This window comes from Culicoides brevitarsis, chromosome 1 (genome assembly GCF_036172545.1).
Source record: "Culicoides brevitarsis isolate CSIRO-B50_1 chromosome 1, AGI_CSIRO_Cbre_v1, whole genome shotgun sequence".
NCBI lineage: Eukaryota > Metazoa > Arthropoda > Insecta > Diptera > Ceratopogonidae > Culicoides > Culicoides brevitarsis.
In genome coordinates this window covers 705,667-733,156 of record NC_087085.1, presented here as the reverse complement: position 1 = coordinate 733,156, position 27,490 = coordinate 705,667, and the positions used below count along the sequence as shown (strand labels likewise).

General features: G+C 25.9%; 1 protein-coding gene across 3 annotated transcripts in view; it reads left to right on the top strand.

The window, feature by feature from the left end:
* LOC134834920 (ecdysone receptor) overlaps positions 1–27,490 on the top strand; it is a 113,279-nt gene that overhangs the window by 58,922 nt on the left and 26,867 nt on the right. For 2 of the 3 annotated variants that reach the window (XM_063849847.1, XM_063849999.1), the window contains 2 exons: positions 2,542–3,078; positions 6,107–6,276. In XM_063849847.1, coding sequence (XP_063705917.1) covers positions 2,783–3,078; positions 6,107–6,276 — 466 coding nt within the window. In that variant the 5' untranslated portion in view covers positions 2,542–2,782. Of the gene's footprint in view, positions 1–457; positions 709–2,541; positions 3,079–6,106; positions 6,277–27,490 lie in introns of those variants that run through there. The other variant, XM_063849922.1, reaches the window with a different exon arrangement.

Sequence of the window (27,490 nt, the reverse complement as noted above, 5' to 3'; positions counted from 1 at the left end):
GCACGGAATAGAATTGGCCTTGATGCGCATGACTGTAGATGAGACAGCCCGGCAACAAGAGCGTCTCTTTATAACACTTTCGTACGGAGCGAATTATTGTATAATAATAATAATGATCAAAAAACTGAGTCAAACTACGCTCTTGTGTCTCTTCTGTCTCCTGAATGCATCGACACAAATACACACGAAACGCGACGCTACGGATTAAAATAACAAACTAGACTTTTTTCCGAGCTTGTGTTTATGTGATTGTGCCTACCGCATTTCAGTATACATTGTGCACTGATGATGCATTTTCTAGTTTGTTGTCGTCGTCGTGATGTTGTTACGCCCGTGTATTAATTTCTCTTCTTTCCTCGTTTTTCTGTGCAAAACATGACATGGGCACTGCTGAAAAAAGTGCAAAAATCGTGTGTATGTTACAATAAATAAAAAGGAAGCAACTATTAACAAAATAACAAACACAAAATAATCAATATAGTGTGCGTCGCGTACAGAATTTCTACCACAGAGACACGCCGAACGGAAAATTTTTCGCAATTAAATTGCAACATTGTGCAAATTCACCGCTCTAAGTTGTTTAAATAACAAATAAATTGCATCACACACAAACACAGACGCGAAAAAAGTGAACTGAATGTGTCATCATCGTCATCGACGAACAAAACGAGCAAAGTCGAGGCGTCTTGATGCAAGTTCGAGTGCAAGGCAAGTTTTTTTCTTCGAAGCAAGAAAAAATGCTCAAACGTGATCAATTGGAATATAAATGAGCGATTATCGGATCAAGTGCATGTGTACAAGATGCTCGCTCGAAACTTTTTGAATCACTGGAATTTGTTTGAGAAAAACAGAAAAGTAGTTCTGTGAAACGTGCTGCTTGTTTATTTTTTATCAGAGATTCGACGAGAGGGAACTTTTTGTGTATCTTAAAAGTTGAAACAATGAAAAAAGTTTGGATTGAGTTATTACGAAAAGTTTTTGATATTTTGTTTTATTTGATATTTTGGAAATTTTTAATGAAAAATTGTTAAAAGTTACTAAAAAAATATTGAAAACTAAAAAAAATTCATAATTTTTTATGTTTTGACATTTTTTTATAAAAAAATTTGTAAATGTCAGTTCAAAAAATGACCGTTAAAATTTGATATTCAATTTTTTGTTAAAATTTTAGAAAAAAATTGTTTAATATTTAAAAAAATTTTTTACTTTTTTTATTATTTAAAAATTATTTTTCAATTTTTTATTATTTATTTTTTATCAATTAAAAATTTATTTTTATTTTTTTTTATTAATTAAAAATTAAATTTTATTTTTTTTATTAATTTTAATTTTTTTTATTAAAAATTTAATTTTATTTTTTTTATTGATTAATATTTAATTTTAATTTGTTTTATTAATTTAAAATTAATTTTTAATTTTTTATTAATTGAAAATGTCAATTTGAATCAAAAATTTTAATAGAAAATTTACTAAAAATTTTTAAATTATTTTAAAACCAAATAAAGTTGAAATTTGCATACAATTCTAACAATTTAAAAACAATAATTAAAATAAAAAAATTATCAAAATTAAAAATTTGAAATGTCAATTTAAAAATTAACCGTTATAAATCAATTTTTTTAATATTTAAATTAAAAAATTGCTATGAATGATGAAAAATATCAAATTTTAAGCAAAAAAGCAGTTTTTATGATAATTATTAATTTTTATGTTAAATTTTTAACAAAATTAAAAATGTTACTATTAATGAACATTTATAAATGTCAATTCAAAAAATTACTGTTGAAAATTTGAGAATCGCTTTTTCGCTAATTCAAACATTTTCTAATCTTTTACTTTATAGCTTTACCCTAAATTGATGATTTCTCGTGCATGTCACGTTTCTTACTCTGAAACCATGCCATACGTATTTTTCTCTCGAAATTTCCACGCAAACGCCTGGTTAACACAATTCGTTCGTTGCATGAATGAAACATTTAAGCATAAAGTCGAGTCACATTGAAACTCAAAATAAACTGCATAAATGACGAAAACGACGACGACGCCTCGTGTGCACATAAATAGAGATAGAGCGACACGACGCAAAAGTATATAAGGCGCAAGTACATGCGAGTAAAGAGTGCATGGTGCGGGTGCGAGGCGAAAGTCGATGAAATGCACACAGGGAGGCCCGAAGAGAGTGAATGAAATGAAACGAGGTAAAGGCCGAACATTGCACGCTATTATATGCTAATATTTTTTTTGTTTGTCGTCGTTATGTATGCATGTTGTCTCGGTGCTGCGCTCATTCGTTCTCGCTCTCTCGTTTTGGTGCACGAGAAATTTTATGTTGCGTTTTTTCTGTCGTGCCCGAGAGTGCATAGCATAGGTCATGGCTAAAATTGATTTAAATGAAAGTGATCAGCGCGCTTGTGATGTAAAATTGGGACAAAGAGTGACGCATTTTACAACGAACGTACGATCATATGAGAACTTTTCGCTGTATACGTGTGACCTTTACCGAAAAATGTAATTAAATTTTGCTTTTATTTTCATTTTCAGGTGTTATTTTGTTGTATCTTGAAATAAAAAGCAGAATAGGCGCATTCCAGAGAATTATAGAAAACAAAAACTATTGACATGAACCCACAAAATAACAATGGATGACACATTTGTGACAATTCCCAATCTAGAGTGTTGTGGCAAATAAAAGAAAAATAATAAAAATAAAAAAAAACTATAAAAAATTTCAAATAATATTAACCAGTGAAAAAAAAATAACGAAGAAAAATAAAAAGTTAAAATGTATCGATTAAACGTAAGTAATCCAAACGCCTCGACAACCACAACAACAGTTCATCAAGTGCAAAATGTGCCGACGGATAACAACAGAGCCTTAACAGCGGTTATCAAGAATCAGCTGGATATGATAAATCCCAGCAATGGCAGTGGCATCGGCAATATGCAGCGTAATGCGAACGAATTTATGGTAACGACGGTTAAAGTTGAGCCGATGCAGGATATGGCGTCAACAAGTACGCCGATCGGGCAACAAAATGGGCATGTTATTTATGCTGGAAAGAGACCGCGAATTGAAGGGTAAGTATTTAGATTTTGTCAGTTTTTGGATTTTAGAAGTTAGCTCTTTGAATTCGATTCTCAGTTTTCGATTTCTCGAAGTTAGCTCTTCAAATCTGATTCTCAGCTTTCAATTTCTTTAACTTGACACAATTTTTGATTTAATTTTTTTGCTCTTGATTTAGTTTTTAAAACAAAACTATGTCAAAGGAAAAATTTTTTTTCAGTTTCAATTTTTTGGCAGTTTTGAGTTATAAAAAGATTAAAAATGATAAATTAGAGCCCTCTGACAAATTTTTATCCATTTGGAGCAAGATTTGACAAAAAACAGCTTTGACACAGTTTTTGATTTTTTTGCTCTTGATTTAGTTTTTCAAAACTATGTCAAAGGAAAATTTTTTTTTCAGTTTCAATTTTTTGGCAGTTTTCAAAACAAAACTATGTCAAAGGAAAAAAATTTTTTCAGTTTCAATTTTTTGGCAGTTTTGAGTTATATAAAATGATTAAAAATGATAAATTAGAGCCCTCTGACCAAATTTTTATCCATTTAGTTTTTAAAACAAAACTATGTCAAAGGAAAAATTTTTTTTCAGTTTCAATTTTTTGGCAGTTTTGAGTTATAAAAAGATTAAAAATGATAAATTAGAGCCCTCTGACAAATTTTTATCCATTTGGAGCAAGATTTGACAAAAATTGCTTTGACACAGTTTTTGACACAGTTTTTTTGCTCTTGATTTAGTTTTTAAAACAAAACTATGTCAAAGGAAAAATTTTTTTTCAGTTTCAATTTTTTGGCAGTTTTGAGTTATAAAATGATTAAAAATGATAAATTAGAGCCCTCTGACAAATTTTTATCCGTTTGGAGCAAGATTTGACAAAAATTGCTTTGACACAGTTTTTGACACAGTTTTTTTGCTCTTGATTTAGTTTTTAAAACAAAACTATGTCAAAGGAAAAATTTTTTTTCAGTTTAAATTTTTTGGCAGTTTTGAGTTATAAAAAGATTAAAAATGATAAATTAGAGCTGTCTGACAAATTTTTATCCATTTGGAGTTTGACAAAAATTGCTTTGACACAGTTTTTGACACAGTTTTTTTGCTCTTGATTTAGTTTTTAAAACAAAACTATGTCAAAGGAAAAATTTTTTTTCAGTTTAAATTTTTTGGCAGTTTTGAGTTATAAAATGATTAAAAATGATAAATTAGAGCCCTCTGACAAATTTTTATCCATTTGGAGCAAGATTTGACAAAAATTGCTTTGACACAGTTTTTGACACAGTTTTTTTGCTCTTGATTTAGTTTTTAAAACAAAACTATGTCAAAGGAAAAATTTTTTTTCAGTTTCAATTTTTTGGCAGTTTTGAGTTATAAAATGATTAAAAATGATAAATTAGAGCCCTCTGACAAATTTTTATCCATTTGGAGCAAGATTTGACAAAAATTGCTTTGACACAGTTTTTGACACAGTTTTTTTGCTCTTGATTTAGTTTTTAAAACAAAACTATGTCAAAGGAAAAATTTTTTTTCAGTTTCAATTTTTTGGCAGTTTTGAGTTATAAAATGATTAAAAATGATAAATTAGAGCCCTCTGACAAATTTTTATCCATTTGGAGCAAGATTTGACAAAAATTGCTTTGACACAGTTTTTGACACAGTTTTTTTGCTCTTGATTTAGTTTTTAAAACAAAACTATGTCAAAGGAAAAATTTTTTTTTGGAGTTTTTTTTTTCAGACAAAAAAATTTTTGACAGTTTTTGACACAGTTTTTGACACAGTTTTTTTGCTCTTGATTTAGTTTTTAAAACAAAACTATGTCAAAGGAAAAATTTTTTTTCAGTTTAAATTTTTTGGCAGTTTTGAGTTATAAAATGATTAAAAATGATAAATTAGAGCCCTCTGACAAATTTTTATCCATTTGAAGCAAGATTTGACAAAAATTGCTTTTCAAAAAATTTTTTTTCAGTTTAAATTTTTTGGCAGTTTTGAGTTATAAAAAGATTAAAAATGATAAATTAGAGCCCTCTGACAAATTTTTATCCGTTTGGAGTAAGATTTGACAAAAATTGCTTTGACACAGTTTTTGACACAGTTTTTTTGCTTCTTGATTTAGTTTTTAAAACAAAACTATGTCAAAGGAAAAATTTTTTTTCAGTTTAAATTTTTTGGCAGTTTTGAGTTATAAAATGATTAAAAATGATAAATTAGAGCCCTCTGACAAATTTTTATCCATTTGGAGCAAGATTTGACAAAAATTGCTTTGACACAGTTTTTGACACAGTTTTTGACACAGTTTTTTTGCTCTTGATTTAGTTTTTAAAACAAAACTATGTCAAAGGAAAAATTTTTTTTCAGTTTAAATTTTTTGGCAGTTTTGAGTTATAAAATGATTAAAAATGATAAATTAGAGCCCTCTGACAAATTTTTATCCATTTGGAGCAAGATTTGACAAAAAACAGCTTTGACACAGTTTTTGATTTAGTTTTTCTCTTGATTTAGTTTTCAAAACAAAACTATGTCAAAGGAAAAAAATTTTTTCAGTTTCAATTTTTTGGCAGTTTTGAGTTATAAAATGATTAAAAATGATAAATTAGAGCCCTCTGACAAATTTTTATCCATTTGGAGCAAGATTTGACAAAAATTGCTTTGACACAGTTTTGACAGTTTTTTTTGCTCTTGATTTAGTTTTCAAAACAAAACTATGTCAAAGGAAAAAAAATTTTTCATTTCGATTTCTTGAAGTTACCTCTTGAAATTTTATTCTCAGTTTTTAATTTCATGAAGTAAGCTCTTCAAATTTATTCTCAGTTTTTGATTTCTTGAAGTTATTTCTTCAAATTTGATTCTCAGTTTTCAATTTCTTGAAGTCAGCTCTTCACATTTATTCTCAGTTTTTGATTTCTTGAAGTTAGTTCTTCAAATCTGACTCTCAGCTTTCGACTTATTGAAGTTAGCTCTTAAAATAAAATTCTCAGCTTTCAATATTTTGAAGTTAGGTTTAAAAATCTTATAAAAAATAAACATTTTCTATAAAAATAATTTAAAATTTTCAGCAACGAGGATTGGCTCTCCTCCCCAAGTCCGGGAAGCGTTCCGGGTAACGCTCTACCGTTAAGCCCATCGCCCGGATCACAAAGTCACACATACGCAACAATGTCAAATGGGTATTCGTCGCCCATGTCAACAGGCAGCTACGATCCTTACAGCCCGAATGGCAAATTAGGTAAGTACCAAATTTCATTCTTAATTTTTTTTATTTCTCTTTCTGCAAAAAAATGAGCCAAAACATTTTTAAAAGTCATTTTATTAATTATATCATGATAATAATAAACGAGAAGCTGTGCGCAATTTTCACCACTCCAAATAAAAAAAAAGTAAAAAAGCAGATTATAATCAATGTCCTGCTGTTTGGTAAATAAACAGCACTCTGGATGGCGTCTCGCTTTTTGCATGCGAATTAAAACTTTTTTTTTCGCCAAGCTCAAATTAATTCAACGGGAAGTTGACAAATGTCACGGCAACAACCCACACGACGACGATCCGCAGTTGTGATTAAAAATCAAAATAAATGAGGTGCTGCGGCTTGATTAAGTGCATTATGGATTTCATTCTGCATTTTTGTTTGCTGCAAAAATTTGTAGCAATTTTTCATGTTTTTTTTTTCTTACATAAAAAAAATGTAAAAATAAACAAAATTTTCGCAAACAATTTCCTAGAAGTTTGAAAACAAGAACGCGAGAACGACGAAAAAAAAAATAAATTTCTTTTAAAACAAAATTTATTACCATAAATTAAAACAAGAACATTGAAAAATAGAAGTGAAAAGTAAATGAATTTATTAGTAAGACAGTCAAAGCTCATTGCCACACATAACTACCGAGCGACTCGTCGTCGTCGTCTTCGTCGGAACTGCGTGTGAAATGAAAATTATATAAACAAGCGAAGAAGACGAGAGAAAAAACAAGAACTACACATGTTGTTGCAAAAAAAAAATTTGCAAAAATGCGATTTCGGTGTTGTTTTTTTGTGTGGCGAAGGTTGTTCTTCACAAAAGATGATTTTTGTAAATAATCCGAAAAAAAAGTCAAGTGCAGTGAATTTAGGTAGAAAATGAAATGGAAGAGAGAAACAAGAATTTATGAGGTTGGCCTTGAGATGCTTAGCTAATCGCGCGAAGAGGTAAGGCGAGCGGCAATAATTCTTTTCGGTGAAACAAAACACGGAAAAAGAAAGAATTTTAGGAAATTATGACATAATAATGGGCGGAACACAATGGAGCGTTTGAATGATCAAACACAAAAAAAATTGAACAATGTTTGATTAAAAACATGCGATTTTGGATCATTTGTGGTTGAATAAGGACTAAAATGAACATAATTTGTTTAATTTGCGAAAAAAAAATTTTTTTGTTGAATAAAATAATGAGTTTTTAAACCCTCAGAATAATTTTGATAAATAATTCAAAAAAAAAAAAAACAAAAAAAAAAGAATTTCTTAAAATTTTATCAAATTAGCTTTCAAAATAAAAATTACTGGATTTTTTAATTTTTAATTGTCAAGCTTAACAACCTTCAGAAAGACATCCAAAAAAGTTTTCCGTAATTTTTGATCAATTTCAAGCTTAAAAATCATCACATGGGCTTTTAAAATAAAAATTACGGATTTTTATTTTTCAATTTTCAAGCTTAAGAACCATCAGAAAGACATCCGAAGAAGTTTTCCGTAATTTTCGATCAATTTTAAGATTAAGAATCATTAAAAAGGTTTTAAAAATAAAAATTACGTATTTTTTACGGATTTTCATATTTTTCAATTTTTAAGAACCATCAAATTGATTTTTCTTCAAAAATTTATTCAATATAGCTCAAAAATCGTGTTTAATTAATGACTTGCAGCACATTTTGACATCTAACAACCTAAACTTGACCCAATTTCATGGTCAAAGTCACGTCTCTCGATCAAGACCTCTCGACAAAAACAATACTGCATCAGCAGCACAATTATCGCAACCGCATATAAACGACCAAAGTCAAGTTGAAACAAAGCACATTTACACTGCACCCATTTTTCTATCGAAACTAATTATAGTTTTTTTTATCCAATTCGTGCGATGTAAGAAATACAATTCTGTCTGCAAATTCCCGTGTATATTTCTCTTGTGGTACTTTATTTACCGAACAAAAAAAAAAGAGCAAGAAAATGCTCACAAATTGAGTTAAGTTAAAAAATGAAGTAAAGTAAATGTAAATCAATGGGTGTCGTTGAGTAAGATACTTATGTGCTGGTATCGAGTTTTATGCGGGATTGTAACAAACAACAATTACTGGGTAATTGTAACAACAAGTCGTCGTCGAAGCTGTAGAGACAGAATGTTCTTGTTCTACTTCATGCCGGCAGGCAGCAAGAATATGCAGTTTAAAATTAAATATTACAGCGCGATGTGCGAGAATAGAACAGAACAACAATCGTTAGTTGCCATTGTTCGAACGAGTGATCCGTTCTGCGGTAGACCCATATTATTATTACAGCATTCACATTCGCGAATATTATTATCAATTACTCAGGCATACTATAAAAGTAATGGAGAATAGGTGAGAGCCGAGTTGAAAGAGATGCATTTTTAGATCTTCTGAGTTCTTTTCAGATCTTTTTTAGATCTTATGGGATTTGAGCTTCATGAGATCTAAAAAAATATTTAAAAAGATTTCAGAAGATCTTAAAGAATATTTTACGATCTCTTTAAATTTGGTATAGTGTGAGCCTTATCTTTTGAGAAGGGGATCTGTTTTTAGATCTTCTGAAATTTGAAAATAATCATCAGATCTCAGAAGATCTTAAAAAGAAGAATTTATAGAGATCGTACAAGATTTTTTAATAGATCTATTCAGATCTACTGTTTGAAATCCAAATCTCAGAAGATCAAAATATAGATCTGAGCAGATCTAAACAAAAATTTTGTACGATCTCTTTAATTTTTTCTTTTAATTTTTTAAGATTTAACGAAAAATTTAGATCCTTTGAGATCTGAAGTTCAAAATTCAAATTTTAAAAGATCTAAAAAATATTTTGTACGATCTTTTCAAATAATTTTTTGGATCTCGTTAGATCAGGAGATCAAAAGAAAAATTTTAAAAGATCTTATAAGATCAGTTTTTAGATCTTCTGATCTTAAGATCTCAACAGATCTAATTTTCGTCTCTTTCAACCCATTCCTCATCTCAAGTAAATTTCCATTTTCTCGAAGACAAATGTTATGCGGTTCTGTTGTAGTAAAATAATAATAATGAATAAATAATTCTGTCTTCGTAATACACAAAAACAAGTCCCCATAACGCAGATCTCGATCATCTCGCAGATAGATAATAATCATTGAGCAATCAATCGCAGACTAGAACGAAATTATCATTTCGCGCAAAAAGTAACGTTCCTCCGCAGGATAATGCATAACCGCCGCGCGTATTCGAACGAGAAACAGAGAGAAAGATAAAATTACTGTAATGTTTATGTAATTGACATCTGATGGATAATTGTGTTATTCTGGCGGAGCGTGACACAACAAGAAATACTCAGTAATTGCTCTTGTTTTATTTTTGTTTTGTCTTGACGCGACTCGGTTTTCTTTCTTTGACTTCTTCTTAGGCTTCGCCCGAGGACAATGGAGCAGAAAAAAAATTATCATGAAATTGCGAAGAAGTTTCTGTTATCTCCTCAGTAACAACAGCTCCATGTCAACGACTTTTACTGACCTTCAGTTTTATTATTATCGCCAAGTCCATCAATAATGGAAAAAGTTTCGAATCAATCAATATGAAGAGAGTTACTTTACATTTTTTTTACATTTACTGCCGCTTTTATAAAATTACACGCCGTGAATTATTAATGTTGCAAGTACCTAACAACTATCAAGGGAAATCGCAGGAAAATATCGATTTCGAAGGGACTGTGGGATGAAAACATCTGTTTTCATTTGGCTTGCATGAAATGCGTCAGCAAAAAGTGAACAATTTTTAAGCATTTTAGCAGGAACAGCGTTGTTGATTGTTGTGAAGCTTCAGTGCGTTTCATTCTAGTTTTGTGTGTGCGTTCATCTGCTTTGTTTGATGATGATTGGATGTGCAGACATGAGCAAACACAACTAATCAGCAAAGGCATTCACGAGAAACGCAGATGAAGCGTTTTACGTTTGAAAGCTCATAGAAAAAAAATTGAAGGTTTTTTTGCATGTTTTCAATTCATTTTTTCATACAAAAATTTAAGAGAAATTTTTTTTACTAAAATAATAATTTTTAAATTAATTTTTTCAAATATTTTAAGTCTTGTTTACATTTTTAAAAATTATTTAATATTTATTTCTTAAAATAATAATTTTTTAAAACGAAATTTTTTATTTTTTAAATTAATTTAAATTTATTTTTGAAAAATTAAAAAAAAAGATTAATTATGAAAATAATGTAAATTTTTTTTTATTTTTTTTTTTTGACTCAAAAATAATTAAATTTAATATTTTTTTTTCATCGATTTTTTTTTCTATTTTAAAATTTTAAATTTTATAAAAAATTGAATTTAATTAAAAAAATTTTTTAGATTGAAAATTTAATTATTTTTTTAAAATAATTTAAATAAAAAACAATAAATAATTTTAATTTAAAAAAAAAAAATAAATTAAATAAAAAATTTAATTTTTAAATAATTATTTTTTTTTAAATAAAAAAAAAATTTTTTTTTAAAATGTTAAATTTTAATTTTATTATTTTTAAAAATTTTATTATTTTTAAAAATAAACTTAAAATTTTATTAAAGAAATTTATTTTGGTCATAATTTTTGATTTTTTTTTTAAATAAAAATTATGTCAGCTAAAGTCCTTTAATTTTTTTTCATATTAAACTTGCATTTAAATGCAATTGTCAACTTTACCTTTAAATTTTTTTCAATGTAACGCCATGAAACACACCCAAAATTCACGATTTCATTGTCGTCGTGCGCTAAAAATATGCATCAACACGAAGAAGCGCTTCTATATGAAAAAAAAATTGTCGACTGCACTTCACTTCAACTGACACACACAGATAAAACAATACTTGTTGGGGTAGGTTAGAATTCTTCATGCATTTTTTTTATTTTGTATTTTCAGGGAGTGACACACAATTTAATGCTCTTTTGACATGAAACATTAATGATATTACTTTCCACATGCGTTCGCCAAAGACAAACAATAAAAAAATAAAACAAAATGTGCGGATGTGTCATCGAGTAACAAACAAACGCTCCCGCCATGTGTTTGCAATTATGCTGCACATTTTTATTTTATTTTTTTTTATTACTTTTCATTGCCACGACGACGACGACCAAAATGGCAATAAACTTATGAAATTCGTACAATTTTGCGATTATATAATTTTTTTCTCGTTTGCCGGCAAGTACGAAACGTATGTAAATTTATTTATTATTATTACTTGTATATATATTCCCGAAAAATTTACACTTGAATGCATATTATGGTCATATGTTGGGGTTGGTCATGTTACAGAAAAAATTTACTGTTTTTTTTTCGTCGTACTCGAACGTCGTTAATAATTATTTCTGTACAAGTGTGACAACGACGATGATGCACTCGTGTTTGTGTGTAAAGTTAATGGAGCTAATTGCAAAGTAAAGTGCATTAAATGAGTTAGTAGTGTGAAACAAGGAATTTCTTTGTACTTGGAAATAATTTTCTGAAATTAACAGACATTGTCAATTTGCATTGTAGTGTGAAAGGTCATGGAATGATAATTTTTCGCAGTGACTCAGAAAAAGCATTTGACTTGAATGGAATTGGACAAAAGTAACTGTTCAGTTACCTTTTTAAATAATGAGGAATAATTCATAAACGATTTTTTTTCGCTTGTAATAGAATAGAACAGAAGGCAAATTTGCATTCTAATTTGTTGTAGAAGTTGATTCTGTCATTTAATGTCATTTTCAATGCAGTTGCTGTTAACGTGCAGTTGTCATAATTTTGGTTGTTTAACAAGTTTTTAAGTAGTTTTGGCTTTTTCGGGAGTGTGACATGTTATTACAAAAGTTTTTCGCTAATGTTTTGATAAGTATTCATAAGTTGATGTGAAATTTTTTGAATTAGCAAGATGGCGATTCACAAATTTTTAAATTGGGATTATTTGATTTGAAATTTTTTTCAAAAAATTTTTTAAAATCTTCAAATTGAACTTAACTTTAACTAATTTTTATCTAAAAATAATTTAAATAATTTAGATAAATCCTGAAATTAGTCTTATTTTCTATTAAGAGAAATTAAAGTTTTATCCCAATGCACATTTTAAATTTTTTTTTAAATATTTTTTAAAATATTTCTGAATTGTGTATTGGGCTAATTTTTTCATTCCTTTGCTCGAAAATTTAATTTAATTTAAAAATTAATTTTAGTTTATTAAAATTTTATAATTTCATTTTTAGCCCAGTGCACAGTTCTAAAATTTATTAAAAAAATTTTTCAAAAATTTGAATTCAAAATTAATATTTTTATTAATTTTCTATAATATTCAATAAAATAACAATTTATCATAATTTCTTAAAAATTTAAAAATTAAAATAATAAATTAAAAATTGAAATTTTTCAAAAAAATATTTAAAAATGTGCATTGGGCCCTGACATTGAAACTTTTATTCAAATTGAAAATTTTATCAACCGACCCGCGAAAAAACCTTGAAACAAAACCCATTAAATAAACTTTACGGTATATTTGCTAAACCAAAATCAAGTTTATTCTATTATTCTAATAGAACAAAAAAAAATGCAATTAAAGCTGATCCGAACCTCGTATATATTTTTTTTATTTGTTTCAATATTGTGGTATTTTTGCATTCAATACGAATAATAGGAAAAAATCATTTGCAAATGCAAATGTGAAAATGAAAAAAAAATTAGAATATAGAATATTATTACAATCAATCACCGCATTAAATTAACAGCGAACGAACGAAACGTCATGTCGGTTAACCAAACAACTTTCAATTGGCTCGAAATATTTTTTTTTATATTTTTATTATGTAATAAAAATTATTACTTTTACATCCATTTGAATTTTTTTTAATTGTAATGATGCGCTTGTCCATTTTTAGTCGCTCCATGCATTTCCGTTTCTTCTATATTTTATCCGGTTTTACATGCAACAAATGCATTTTAATTATTTTTCTGCATTTCTTTGTAAAAAATAAAGAAGACGAGCAAGAAATTGCATTAATATGCAAAAATTACCCCTTTTCTCGTAATTCTTTATTTATTATTAATTTTTTTTATTTTATTTTTTAATAAAAAAAATCATCTTTGTAATAATTATAAAAATTCTTAAAGGGTTTTTTTTATTATTTTTTTTTTAAAGACGTGTTAGTCGAGTCCATTCTCTTTCATTACAACCGTACTCCTATTTTTATTTTATTTAATACATTTCCATGCAAAAATGTATGTTTATATTATATTTTATGCATGCATTAAAAGGCATCGGAATATCAAGGACAAACCAATTTTCTTGTTCAGTTCACACATACAAAGAAGCCAACGCAGAATAAAAACTTGCATGCATGCAAAAAAAAATTGTATATTTTGCATATGTGGTCTTTTCCTTTGTTATGCAGCAGCATTTAACGGACTCGTTTTACTTACAATTTTACATGTAACGAGAAAAAAAAAGATTTTTATTGTTCAAAGTTGTAAAAAAGGAATTAATTGTCTGAGACTTTGAGGCGTAAGTGTGTAAAAGGGGATGAAATTAAATACGGAAAATTTTTTTCTCACGTCAAATAATTATTTTTTTTTATTTATTTTTTTGCGCAAAAAATCACCTGTAACAGTGAATCACTTGTTAAAAAAAATAAATAAATAAAAAAAATCTTGATGATAAAACAAATTAAAATATGTGGGCAGCAATTGTTATTAAAACGATAAATCAAAAATTTTATTTACCTGTCTTTGAACAATTCTCGTATAATAATCAATGAGGTTCAGTAACTGAATTAATTATTCGCTGCATGAATCATCGAGAATCTTGCTGGAATAATTTAATTAATGTGACAAGTCGAGATTAATGTAACGAAACTCGTTTAAATTCTGTAATTAAAATTTATTTCGTGTGGTCTTTAACAATTAAATTCATTAAATTAAAATAAAATTCTAAAATCGATCGGATTAGTTTCGTTTAATTTATTTTTTTTTTCCTTAAAATATATTTTTTATTATCTGTTATAATTTACCAATTCTTTTTTTATTTTTCTTCATATTCTTCTAACAACAACAAACAAAACAAAAAAAAATACAAAAAAAAAACGCTCAAGCATAATATTCAAATGATGCGTGTAAAGCATAAATTAGTTTGCTTTCAAATATTTGATTGTATCTTCGTTAATTTCATATTATTATCTATCTTTCCTTTTTCCTTGCCATATTTTATACTTAACCTTCATATACATGCAAAAATCAACATTATTGGTATTCTTTGCTCTAAACTCGGCTTTTAACGAGAATTTTGATTGAAATTTCAAAAATAAGGCACGTTTTTGAGATAAAGAAAAAAATAAATGACGTCAAAGTTGTTGTTCCCATCGTAAAAAGAGTTAATGAGAGCAATTAAATTAAAGTTAATATTTTATAAAAAAAATCGAAATGATGACGAACGGATGTCGTGGTCATTCAATCATTTTTATTGATAAAAAAATTTATAAAAAAATGGGAAGTGCAAAATCACTTGAGAAAGTTTAATTTTTTTTATTTATTTATTTATTTTTTGTCTGATTTTTTTATTTGTAATAATTTTTTTTAAATAAAAAAAAATAAGTATTAAAAAAATAAATATATTGTAACGTTTTTTTTTACTCAAATAAGTTGCTATTGATAAAATTTAAAGATAAGAAAAAAATGCATTTACTTTTTTTTATGAAAAAAAAATATTAAAAAAATATACTGATAAATAAACATATATTTGATATATCATAAATGTATAACATGTATGTTTATTTTTATATCATATTTAAATATTTATCGGGGTTGTTTATTTATTTTAATTTATTTATTCAAAATAAACAAATTTAAAAATTTTAATTGATCGATTTCCTTTTTTTACTTAAAAAAAATATATTTATTTAGTTAGTCAACCATATTTGAGCATTTTTTATAAAAATAATAAATATTATTAATATTAAACATATATTATTAATATTAGATATCGATCTACTTCCCATTTTTATTAAACTAATTTTATATTTTTTCTTTTTTTTTTAAATAAATAAAATTGTTTACCCTTTTTTGTGCAAATTTTAATAATAAAAAGGACATCCCATCATAATAATCATGAACTTCCTCAATATTATGTTATGTATTATGACAAACGAACTAAATACAACATATTTCATTCTCTTATTTTTATGCAATATGCATGATTACATCATTTAAATAACATTCGTTTAAACAAAAATTACTCAATAAATGGAAGAATAACTGAGAAAATGACGAAAACATGTCATCTGTCTCTTAATATTGGCATAAATAATACTTAAATACACAAAAAACGTAAATATAAACGAAAAAAAATACAAAAGAGTATCAAATTTTCAGGTTCAAGTTTAAGCTGTGAATATTTTTTTGCACACATGTTGTTGTGTCTGTCTCACAAAAAAAAAATTATTTCTTATCCATGAATAAACAGCGACGAAACTTTTTGAACTGATTAAAAGGTGTCTGCTTTTAAAATGCGTCGTTCATTAAAATTCAGTTAAAAGTTTAAAAATAAAAATTAAAACAAAAGAGTTGCGCTAATTAAATTGACACTTGTTTGTTAATTTTAGACAACAAAGATCAATTCAATTACATCGTATTTATTGCACTTGAGCATTTAGGTTCTAGGAAGCAATTAATTGTGTTTGACTTGACCCACGATCAAATATTTATTATTGCTGAACTTGATTCAGTTTGTCTTTTTCTAACTGCATGTTATGGAATCAATTGAAATTCAATTCAAAACCGCGTCGCTTTTGTGTAGGAAGATGTTAAGAACCTTATTAACAATTGAACACTAATTGATTCACTCTTGAACCTCTTTACGGGCAATACAGTACGAATGGAGCGAGCATAATCAGAGCTCTTACGTTAATTAACGTGGCTTTGGTAACGAAACCTTCACACATGTTTTCTCGATCATTTTATAAATATCATCACTATTTATAAAATGATGATTTATAAATGTGGCTCATTTTTTTTCAGAATTAATTTTAAAATAAAATTTATTATTGAATTAAAAATAAAATTAATGAAGTTAAATTAAAATTGGAAAAATTATTTTTATTTATTTTTTATTAATAGAAAATTAAAAAAAAATTTTTTAAATTTAATTAATTAAAAAATTTAAAAATTAATTAATTTTTAATTATTTTTTTTAAAATTTAAATAATTTAAAAAATTAAATTTTTAAAATAAATTAAAATATTAAAATTAATTTTATTTATTTTTTAAATAATTTATTTTATTTTTGTAAAAACATAATTTTTAATTTTTTAAAAAATTAAAAACGCATAAATATTTTTTGAAATTATTTAAAATAATTTTTCGATTAAAAATTTTATTTTTTATTTAATAAAAATTAAATTTTCTCAATTTTTTGAAAAAATAATTAATTAATTAAAATAAAAATGAATTAAAATAATTTAAATATTTAATAATAAAAAAATGAATTTTAACCTTATTTTAATATTTTTAATAATAATTTTTATTTTTTTTTTTTTTTCTATTTTTAGGTAAGTCAACTCAAACCCATCTTTCCTTCTAAAAACAATGAGAAACGACGACAAATCAAACAAAAAAAAACTAAACAGGTAGGAAATTCTCGTTAAATTTATTCCGCATCAACTGCGGTGGTCAAACAAAACTGCATCATCCAAAACGAAAGTGAAACAGTTAAAAAAAAGCACCTGCTTCGTCTCCGAGTCAATTCCAAATCATTTTTCAATTGATTTATTTTCTTTTAAACGAATATCCCCTCAAAGCGAGCCAAGAACAAACAGCGAACTGCTTAACAAAGCAAATCTAATCAAGACAAAAAAATCCATCATTGCACCTTGTGTACCGTTTTTTTTTCGTATTTCGTCTCTGCGTTCAATCCTTCTTCTCGTTCATATTTATTGAACCATTATTATTAGCCAATAAGCAGAAGAAAGAAGAAAAAAACAGACGTGGCTCTGGACAACAGCTGCTTAATTTGAAATATTATTGGGCTGCATATGTGATTCCTCTGCTCTACTAAAAAGTCGAGCGCTCTAACGAAAGGATGAAATAAGGGCAATTTTGTGAATAATAATAACATTAATGATAAAAAAAAGTTTAGCTGAGATGAACAAAAGATTGCAGGTGAAAAAAATCGCTTTTAAAATGTTAAATGAAGGTTAAACGGAAGCTGAAAAAATAATTTTTTCAAGCAATTGTTATCTTTTCAAACCCTTTTATCGCTTTTTCTGTTGTTTTCTTTCACTTTCTTGCGATTTTTTTGGGTCCAAAACGACAAAAATGATTAATTAACGAAACTTTTCCGAGTAAATTTACGCAAAAACCAAACAAAAACAAAGCAAAACGGAGGCGATGACACAATAGCATTGAACTTGAGATAACACTAATAACCCACAAACGCACATATTCGTTGTCGAGGCACTAACAAAATGCACTGTGTTATATTTATAATAAAATAATTTTATACAACGAACCGCACTTGCTGCGACTCTATGAATGCCAGCCATTGTTGCTATGCGTTTTAGTTTTACGTACAAAGTAAACTTGACTTTTACTTGTCTTTATACTTCACTTTGCGTCGTACAACAAAAAAAAAATGCCGCTTCATATGGAATGCAAAGCCGCCTTTTGCCTATTCAAAAGACGATAAATTGCTTTTTTTTAAACAAACACCCACACTGAAAAAAAAATGAAATGATTATTTGTGATGCAATTGTTGTTGTTGCTGTTAGTGCGGGACAAAATGTGATAATTTGTATACATTTTTTCTGCCGCTTCTGTTTTAGAAATTGAGAGGATTGTAAATATTTAAAGGAAAAGGTCATTTAAAGGTCAATTGAAGAGAAAAATGAGAAATTTTAGTATTTTTCAGTAGATTTATGGCTTGAAAAAATTATTTTGAGATCAAAATTTGAGGTTTAGAAGATATTTTTACATTTTTAATAATTTTTCATAAAATTTTTGTCATCTAAGCTTTACTTTTAAATTTTATCTCCAATTTTCATAAATTTAGTATGAAAAATTTAAATCAAAAAATATTTTTTGATCAAATTTGAAAAGTATTCAATATTTTTTTTTAATTTCTGTAAATTTTAGCCATTTTAGCTCAAAATTTAAAAAATTTTTATTAATTTTATGAAATTAAAATTTTTATTGAAATAAAAAAATTTTTTTTGTTAAAAACAAAAATTTAAAAAAAAAATTAAAATTTTTTTTTTTAATTAAATTTTTTTCTTCAAAAATTAAAAAATTAAATTTTTTAAAAATTTTCAATTCAATTTTTAAATTTTTATGAAAAATAATTATTATAAAAATTATTCAAAATTGATAAATTTTAAATGATTTAAGTAAATCTAATTAATTTAAAAAATAAATAAATTAATGTTTTAATTAAATTCTCAAAAAAATTTTTTCAAAAATGAAATTAAAAATTTTAAATTCATTTTAATTTTTTTTTTTTAATTTAAAAATTATCTGAGAGCCAAAAATTGTCTCTTAACAATTTTTGATCTTCAAATTAATGAAAAATATTTTTGAACATTTAAATAAAATTATTCAACTCCTCGTTCATGACCTAAAGAAATTTACTCGACCAAACGAAGCGCGAATTCTCAAAATCGTATTATTAAAATTTAATCATTAAACATCAAATCTACACCAAAAAAGGAAAAACTTTCCGTCTTCGCCTCTTTTTAATTTTCACATTTCATAATTACACTTGACATCCATTCCAAGGACATCTCCATCTCTCTCTCTTTTCATCAAACAAATTACCGATCCTTTGTCTTACAATGAATTAGATTGTCTGTCATCATTAATTTATATCAAGTGGTAACGCGCGCGGCACACAACTCGAGACAACTTCCCAAGAAAAGAGGGAAAATGGGACGAAAAATAGGTCAAGTGTGAATACCCATTGCTCAAAAATTAATCAAATGATGAAATAGAAAGTATCCAATGTCTCATCCTTGGTTACTTTGAAAAATTCTTCGTGGTAAATTTTTTGTGACTTGAACTTCCGTTCTTCAGACGATGAGAAAAATTCTTAAAAATCACTCAAAAAATTTTTTTCGAGGAAGAAGTCGTAAAATTCACATAAAAAAATTTAATTAGAGCGATTCCTGTTTGAAAAATTTGTCGCGATGAAATTTTAAACGAACACAAAATTAACAAATAGGACGTAAAAGTAAATGGATTAGAGGAAATTTTTATCGTTGTCAAGGCGCAACTTGGGATTTAAATATTTTGTAATCTCACAAACCCCTCAAAAATCACGTTCTCGCGATGCTTCTTCGTTTTTTTAAACAAAAAATATTTTTTTTTTTTAAATCTTCGCTTATGATTGTCAGCCATGCAATAATCGCACATAAACGTCTTAATTAAAGCCATATTACCGTCAATTAAATGAATTTCTGTAAATGCGATGAAAAAATCTTTTTTTTTTGTAACTTGATCTTTAATTCTTGATATTCATAAAAATACGGAAAATTAAGTAACGTCGGAATGAGAATTTCAACTTCAAGTGTCAGCTAAGTCAGCTAATAACGTAAAAAAAATATGATTTCTTGCAAAAAATGCTCACAAATTGATAATTTCACGCTACAAAGTAATTTTATAAATTAATACGTTTCGATATTAGAACTTTTTTTGTGAATGCGCAAAAGTAATTTGATTCATGAACCGTAGCAGAAAAGTTGTAATTGAATCATTTTATTAGCTTATAATTGCTTAAAAATGTTTTTGCTTGAATTTTGACACCCTTCAAACATTTTATCTTTCGACAAATATCTCGAAAGAAAAAAAAAATTATAAAAATTTCTCTCTTGTCAATTATGCACCCGGACCATGTGTGAGATGCGTGTACATCACCCCAAAAGTTCATTTTTGCTTTTGTTTACAAATTCCTATTTTTTTTTCTGTCTGTCTATTGATTTCGTATGGAATTGATGAGCTACACATATGGTTGAGTCTCCCTTAGATGTTTCCCTCATTTTTCGTGTTAAAATGTCGGTTTTTAATCTCCATCTATGTTACGTAGGACTTAGTCAAATTTATCAACAGATCATCATTAGATGCATTTTTTTCGTATTTTTGACTATTGATGTATGAAGTTAATTTTTAAATTTTAAAAATCAATTAAAGCGCTTTTTAGTTTTTTTAATAATTTTTTTTTATTTTTTTTTTTTTAACTTTTTAAACAATTGATTTAATTTTTGATATTTTATCTCATTTGGGACCCTATGAATACTTTTTTATTTTGAGAGACTTTTAATGAGTCTTTTAGAGTTTTACTTGAAAAAAAAAATAATTGATCATCAAGTTTTGAGACCCTATAGAAATTTTCAAAAGACCCTTTGGAGGTCTCAAATAAAATTTTTAAGACCCTAAAAATTTTTTTTTATTGTTTGAGCCTTTTCTTGAGTTTTTGAGAGCCTTATATGAAAAAATAAAATTAATTATCAAATCTTTAGACCCTATTGAAATTTTCAAGAGACCCTATTGAGGTCTTAAAATCAATTTTTCAAAATTTTTGACATTTTTATAAAAATTTTAATGAATTTTTAATATTTTTTTAATAAAATTCTAATAAAAAATATTTCGATGTTTTTCAAAATATAATTAAAAATTTTTAAGGACCCCTTAAAGACCTCATAGATTTTTAAATGCAAAAAATAAACTTTAAAAACTTACAGACAGACATTAAAAATCAAAATTCTTTAAAATAACGCTTTAAAAATAGAATATTTGTTAAAAAGAGGGGCATTTATGACGTTAAAATGCAGTTAAAACGAGACACACCAATTTAAACAATTTTTTTCTCCATACGTCTCCATATACACATTTAATACATACACGCAACTTTGTTAGTTTTTCTAGCAAGCAAAGATAAACCTCATGTCTGTTCTTTCAAAAAAAAAAAAACAACTTATTTATTTAAAAGAACATAACACATCCTTTCATTGTGCGTTCAGAAAGTTCTCTTGTGCAAGCAGCATGCATACATAATGTCATACATACGAAAAAAATAACCTAAGAAGATAATAAACAGATTTCTGTTCGCCTGGGCCTGGCACTCGTATCTGCATTTTCTTGCATGTAGTGCAGGAATATTAAATTGCTTCTGTTGTTCGTCGTCGTTCTTTCTTGTGAACATGTAAAAAAATCTTCTTCAACAAAAAAATAAGAAGATCAAAAAATATTAATAATTTTTGAAAAAATAAAAAAAAGAGAATAAAATAAAAAGAATGCACTGATAAAATAAAATTAGAAAAAAATAATAAAAATTAAATCTTTTTTCGCATATAGTCAGACACACATCGCAGATCGCGAACATATTAAAAATAATAAGACTCTTATTGCCTCTCGTTTCGTTTCATTTCGTGTCTTCGTTCAGTTAAGTAATAAAGAGCTGTTTTTATGTTATTCCTTCAGAATGGAAAAAAAACGAAAAAATAAGAGAAAAAATTTGTTTGTGTGAAAATTTTATTATTTTTTATTTATTCTCGATGTAGCAAGACAGAATTATCGGATGTTATGTGATGACTTTATTCATCATCAATCGATTTGTATCGAGATAGGATTCTCTCTCTGCCTTTTTCTCTGTGTGAGAAAAATAAAATTACAAGCAAAAAATAAAAAAGTAATTTGTGATGAAAAGGATTAAAGGTTTGATGTTCGCTCGAATCACAGGAAATTGATTTCAACGTCGCGTCGCTTTTTTTTTGTTTTTTGCTAAGCAAGTAGTGAGAGACTTATAGACTGCCTTTTTATGTTAAGATGATTTAAGATGTCGAGGATGTGTGGCGAAGAAATTGAAAGTGAATTGATCTTGAAAGTCGTTTAGAAGAAAAAAAATATTTTATTGATAAACTTATTCAAGAGAATTTTGAGAAATAATCTGATTTATTTAAAATTTTCATTAATTGTGTCTTTTTGTTATCTTATAATATTTTTTTTTGAAAAAATAATTTTAAAAAAATAAAATAAATAATAATTTTTTTTTAAACAAAATTATGAATTATTAATGAATTTAATTGAATTTTTATTTTTATTTTAAATTTTTAAGATTTTTTCTAACATAAAATTTAAATAATTTAAAATAATTAAATTTTTAAAATTTTAATTTTTTTTTTTTTATTTTTATTACAAAATTATAAAAATTCAAACTTATTATAAAAATTTATTTATATTATTAATTTAATTTTTTTTATTTAATTAATATTTTTTTAATATTAAAAAAAAATAGTTTAAAATTATATAAAAAAAAAATTATAAAAATATTCTTTAAAGTCGTTAACTTCCAGAACGGAAAAAAACTCCAACAAAAATAGAAAAAAAAAATAAAAATCGTTATAGTTTAATTTTTATTTTTTTCATGTTTCACATGCTAATATGTTCTCCAAACACACAAGACATTGGTAAAAAACACGTATTTTTCAGTCACGATAGCAAAGCAATTTCATGTCTGCGCGAGAGAATCTATTAGTTTCTCATCTTTTCTCGTCTTATTATTTATAAGTATTTTTTTTTGTATTTTTGTATTTTCATCTCCGTTCCACACACATAACTTCTTAGAAAGCACATGAAGATGCACTTTCAATAAGTGCGGCGTGCATGTTGTTGTCTTTTCTGCTTCAATGAAAACAAATTTCACTATCATCTATTTATTGAATTGAATCGAGTGTACGAGAATTTCTATTGTTTCGAGAGATGCAGTCTTTTAATCGAGTACTTTACATGTGAATAGCAATTTTTTCTTTTAATATTAAAAAGAGACATAAAAGGATTCTATTATGTGAACATTTGAATGACGTTCCTTTAAAAAATTTTTTTATATGCAAAATTGAACGGAAACGATTTTTTTTATGTACAAAAAAGAATTTTGTATAAGAAAAAAAATTTTTGAGCAGGACAAGCCAAGTTGTCAGAATAAACAAGAATTTTTGTGATAAGATTTTTGAGTTCAATGCACGTAAAAATGCAGTTATATATTTTTCAAGTGCGCGTCTATTATTCCATTACCTGTGCAATGTACGTGTGTGTATGTGTGTGGGCATAAACAAATAAAAACTAGGTGATAAGGTTGTTTCGAAAATAGACTTTGTTGTGTAAAATTTATTTAATTTTCAGAGATAAGAATTTTTTCTTGTTTTCTCTTACAAATTAACGCTCTTATTGCATAACGTGCATTTATTTCTAAATCAAGTAAAAAAAATTTTTTCTTAAAATAACTTTTACACGAGAAAACGATCTCAAAACGATTCTTAAAGAAAAAAAAATCTAGAAGATCTAAAAACGATCATACATGGTCAATATTTATTTATATGTCACACATGCATCTCAGCCCATAGACAACACATAATTTTTCTATTCGTTCGAAGGTACCTGTGTGCGTTTCCATGTATGTGTGTGAGTTGCATGCAGAGCAATTTTATTATTTTTTTTTTGTCCAAAACTATGTTAGTATGTAATTGAGAAAGGTATAGTTCTTCGTTAAATTCGTTAAATCCCGCTGTACGGAGCCGAACCATTACCAACACAACACACTTTTGCCTAACACAAGCATGGTTGTTGTTTCAGGTTCAAGTTCCATACGTGCCCGATGCATGGCAAGTCGTCGTTACTCGTACAGAGCGAGTTTGCGCACACATACATGCAAACGTGCGAGACGGTCTTGTCATTCATTGATGTTCGTTTCGTGTTTAATTTATTTCTTCAGACCCATTCACGCTAGTATACGTTTATCCATCGGTGAGTAAAGTCTAAATTTGAGTAAATCCGCCGTCGCTGCTTATTTATATTATATTATTACTATTTTAATATTATTGCTGCCGATACACATATACATGTAGACATGCGGCGTTCAACATGCCGTGGAATTGATTGCAAACATCGCTTTTGATAAAATAAAATGAAGAAATAAAAAGAAAAGTGGTAGAGAGTGAAACAACAATTTTATTTTTTTTTTAGAGAAAGAAAAACAATGGAATGAAAGAAAGAAATAATTCAAACTTGAACTATTTAACGAACGAAAATTTTTAAAATATTTCTAAAACAACATGTTGTTATAAAAAAAAATTACAAAAAAAAGAGAAAAGTGATTAAATGAATTTTGTGAAGAAAAAAAAATATTTATAAAAACACACGAAAGTGCAATTCGTATAATTATTGTTATAGATATCATATTAAAAATAAATAATTGAATGAGAAATATTTAAAATATTTTTGCCAATTATTATTGAGGTTTCATGATTAATTACTAATCATACAAAAATATACAAATAATCAAATAAATATATATTTAAAATATATATTTAATTAAAAAAATAAATTTAAAAAAAATTGAAGGAAAAGAAAAGGCCTTATTATATTGGATTTATCTTTGTTAAAATTATTTTATGACAAAAAAAAATATTATTATTATATTAAGTTAAAAAAATTAAATCAGCTCAAAATAATAATTAAAAATATAATTATTATTAAAAGTGCAAAAAATAAAGTGTTTAAAAAAAATTAACATAAAACAAAAAATAAATAAAAATAACTTTATAAATATATATTATTTTTCTGAGTGAAGATCGTGAACCTGTGAGTGAAAAAAAGATAAAAAAAATTATTATAAACAACACACACAAAAAAATAATATTTTTATCATCATACAAAATATAAGAAAAATATGAAATATATAAACAAATGCAACATATATATTTACATCAGTAACAAAAAATAATAAAAAAAGAAGAAAATAAATAAAAATCTCACTAAAAACAAACTGAAAACTGCAGAAACCGAATCCAGAACTGTTGATCAGATCATCATTATTATCGTCATCATTTCAGTCAAAAAAAAAAACAAAATATAAATAAAGGAATAATATATACGACGTGCTCTTGTTTATTATAAATGCAATGCTGCTGTATGGATATCATACTACACAATAATAAAAAAAAGGCATGTGATTTAAATAAGAATATAATATAATAATAAAAAGAATGTGCTTTGAGGATTAAAATTTGTTTACATGACGGAGTTTTAGTTCTCTTTGCGCTTTCTCGTGCATTCTAAAGAAATAAAAAATATATATTAATAATATAATGTGATGATTGTCATAAAATATACAAAAAGACGAGTTTTTTGATAAAAAAAAAATACTGTTTTATTTTTGATGCGTGTTTTGTGGATGATATGATGATGGAAGAAGGAAGGAACATGAAAAATCTTGAGATTTTATTTAAAATTTATTTTAAATGCGTTTTTAAAAGAAAATTATAATGAAAATAATAACAATCATTATTATTATGTACGAATTTTTATCAGATTTTATTTATTTTTTTAATGTTATATTTTTCGTCAAGTTATATTTTATTATATTATATATTTATATTTATTAAAAAAATATATTTTAAACATATAGTTTAATATAATATATTTTTTTATAAATATTATATAAAAAATTATTATTAATATATATAATAAAATATAACTTGACGAAAAATATAACATTAAATAATAATAATAATTAAAAAAAAAATTACGTTGACACAAAAAAAATATGCCACCTGTTAATCGCATAATTTTTGTCCTTACATGCGATTTATTTAGTTTATCTCGTTCGTCATAATAATAATAAAAAAATAGTGTTGTAGTAAATAAAAAAATTATGAATAAAAAAACTCACACACACTATTTCGATGAATCACGACACAAAAACAAGTTCATGTCAATTCACTGCGATCCATGTGTGTATATAATTTTTTTTGTCATACACACGAATGTCGTTGCTCGCTTAGAAATTGGGGTCAACAATCTAAGTTAAGGATATAAATTAATAATATGTTGCATACAATCATTGAACAATAAAAAAAAACTTCAATAATCCCACATAAAAAAAAAATATTTTTTTTTATCAGAAATGTCAATAATTATAGATGATCTAATTTTTATTATTTTTTTTTTCATAAAGTTATGAAATTATTTCACTTGCAGCGAAAAACGATTTTGCAAAAAAAAAAAAGAAAAAGTTTTCAGTGACATTCTCTTTCGTTCGAATGTCTACAAAAACATCGCTCATATAAATACTCTCTTATCTCAACCTTGAACCCAATTTATTTATATGTCTTGCTAAACAACGCTTGTATTTATTTATATTATATGCACAGACAGACAACTCGCACGACCGAAGTAACGACAGCAGCTATTTATGCAGTTCAGTGTTGTTGTTGTCGTCGTGTACAAAAATGCCAAGTTTTTTTTCATGTTTAAATTTTAATTTCATATTAATTCTATTTTTAATTGACTTGCGTTTTTTTTTGTAAATTGTAGAAACGTCGTTTTTGTTGCTTTTTTACTTTTAACAATAAACACCCGTATGAGCGCGCGATGTCATGAGAGAATAGAACTTTACTTTGGGGTTAATTGGAAAAAAAAAATTACGCGAAAAATTTAAATGAAAAGTGACTTTGAAGGCGTTTAATGAGTTGTCAATAATAATTATTTTTTTTTTTAATTTTTAAAATTATAATTTTATTTATTTTTTATAAATACCTTCAAAATAATTTTTTAATTTATAAAAAATAAAAAATTTTTAACTATCAAAATTAAAATAATTTTGAATTTTTTAACGAAAAATTTTTTTTAATTTAAAATAAAAAAATAATAAAAAAATAAATTAAATAAAAAATTAAATTAAATTAAAATTTATTGAAAAACTATGTAATAAAAATTTAATTTAAATTATATTTTTAAAAAAATAAATAAAATTAAATTAAATTCAAATAAAATTTATTTTTCATATATTTTTTTTAAATGTAAATTTTTAAATTGAAACTAAATTTAATTTAATTTATTTATTTTTTATCATAAATATTTTTAAAATTTCATGAAAGTTGTTATTTTTATTTAAAAAAAATCATTAAAAGAATTTAGCCAATTAATTTTTAACTATAAAAAATATTTCACTCAAGAACCCAAAAATTCAAAACTTTTCACTTTTGAGACACATTTCTCGGTAAAGCAAAAAACGCAAATCAGTCGACTCCTCAGGCAATAATCCTATACATTGTTGCTCAACCCATTTAATGTTCAGTTCTCTCTCACAGCTTATAAATTTAATTATTGCCGTTCCGTATTTTTCATTTTATTTCATTTTCTACATATCTTCAAGAGATCCTA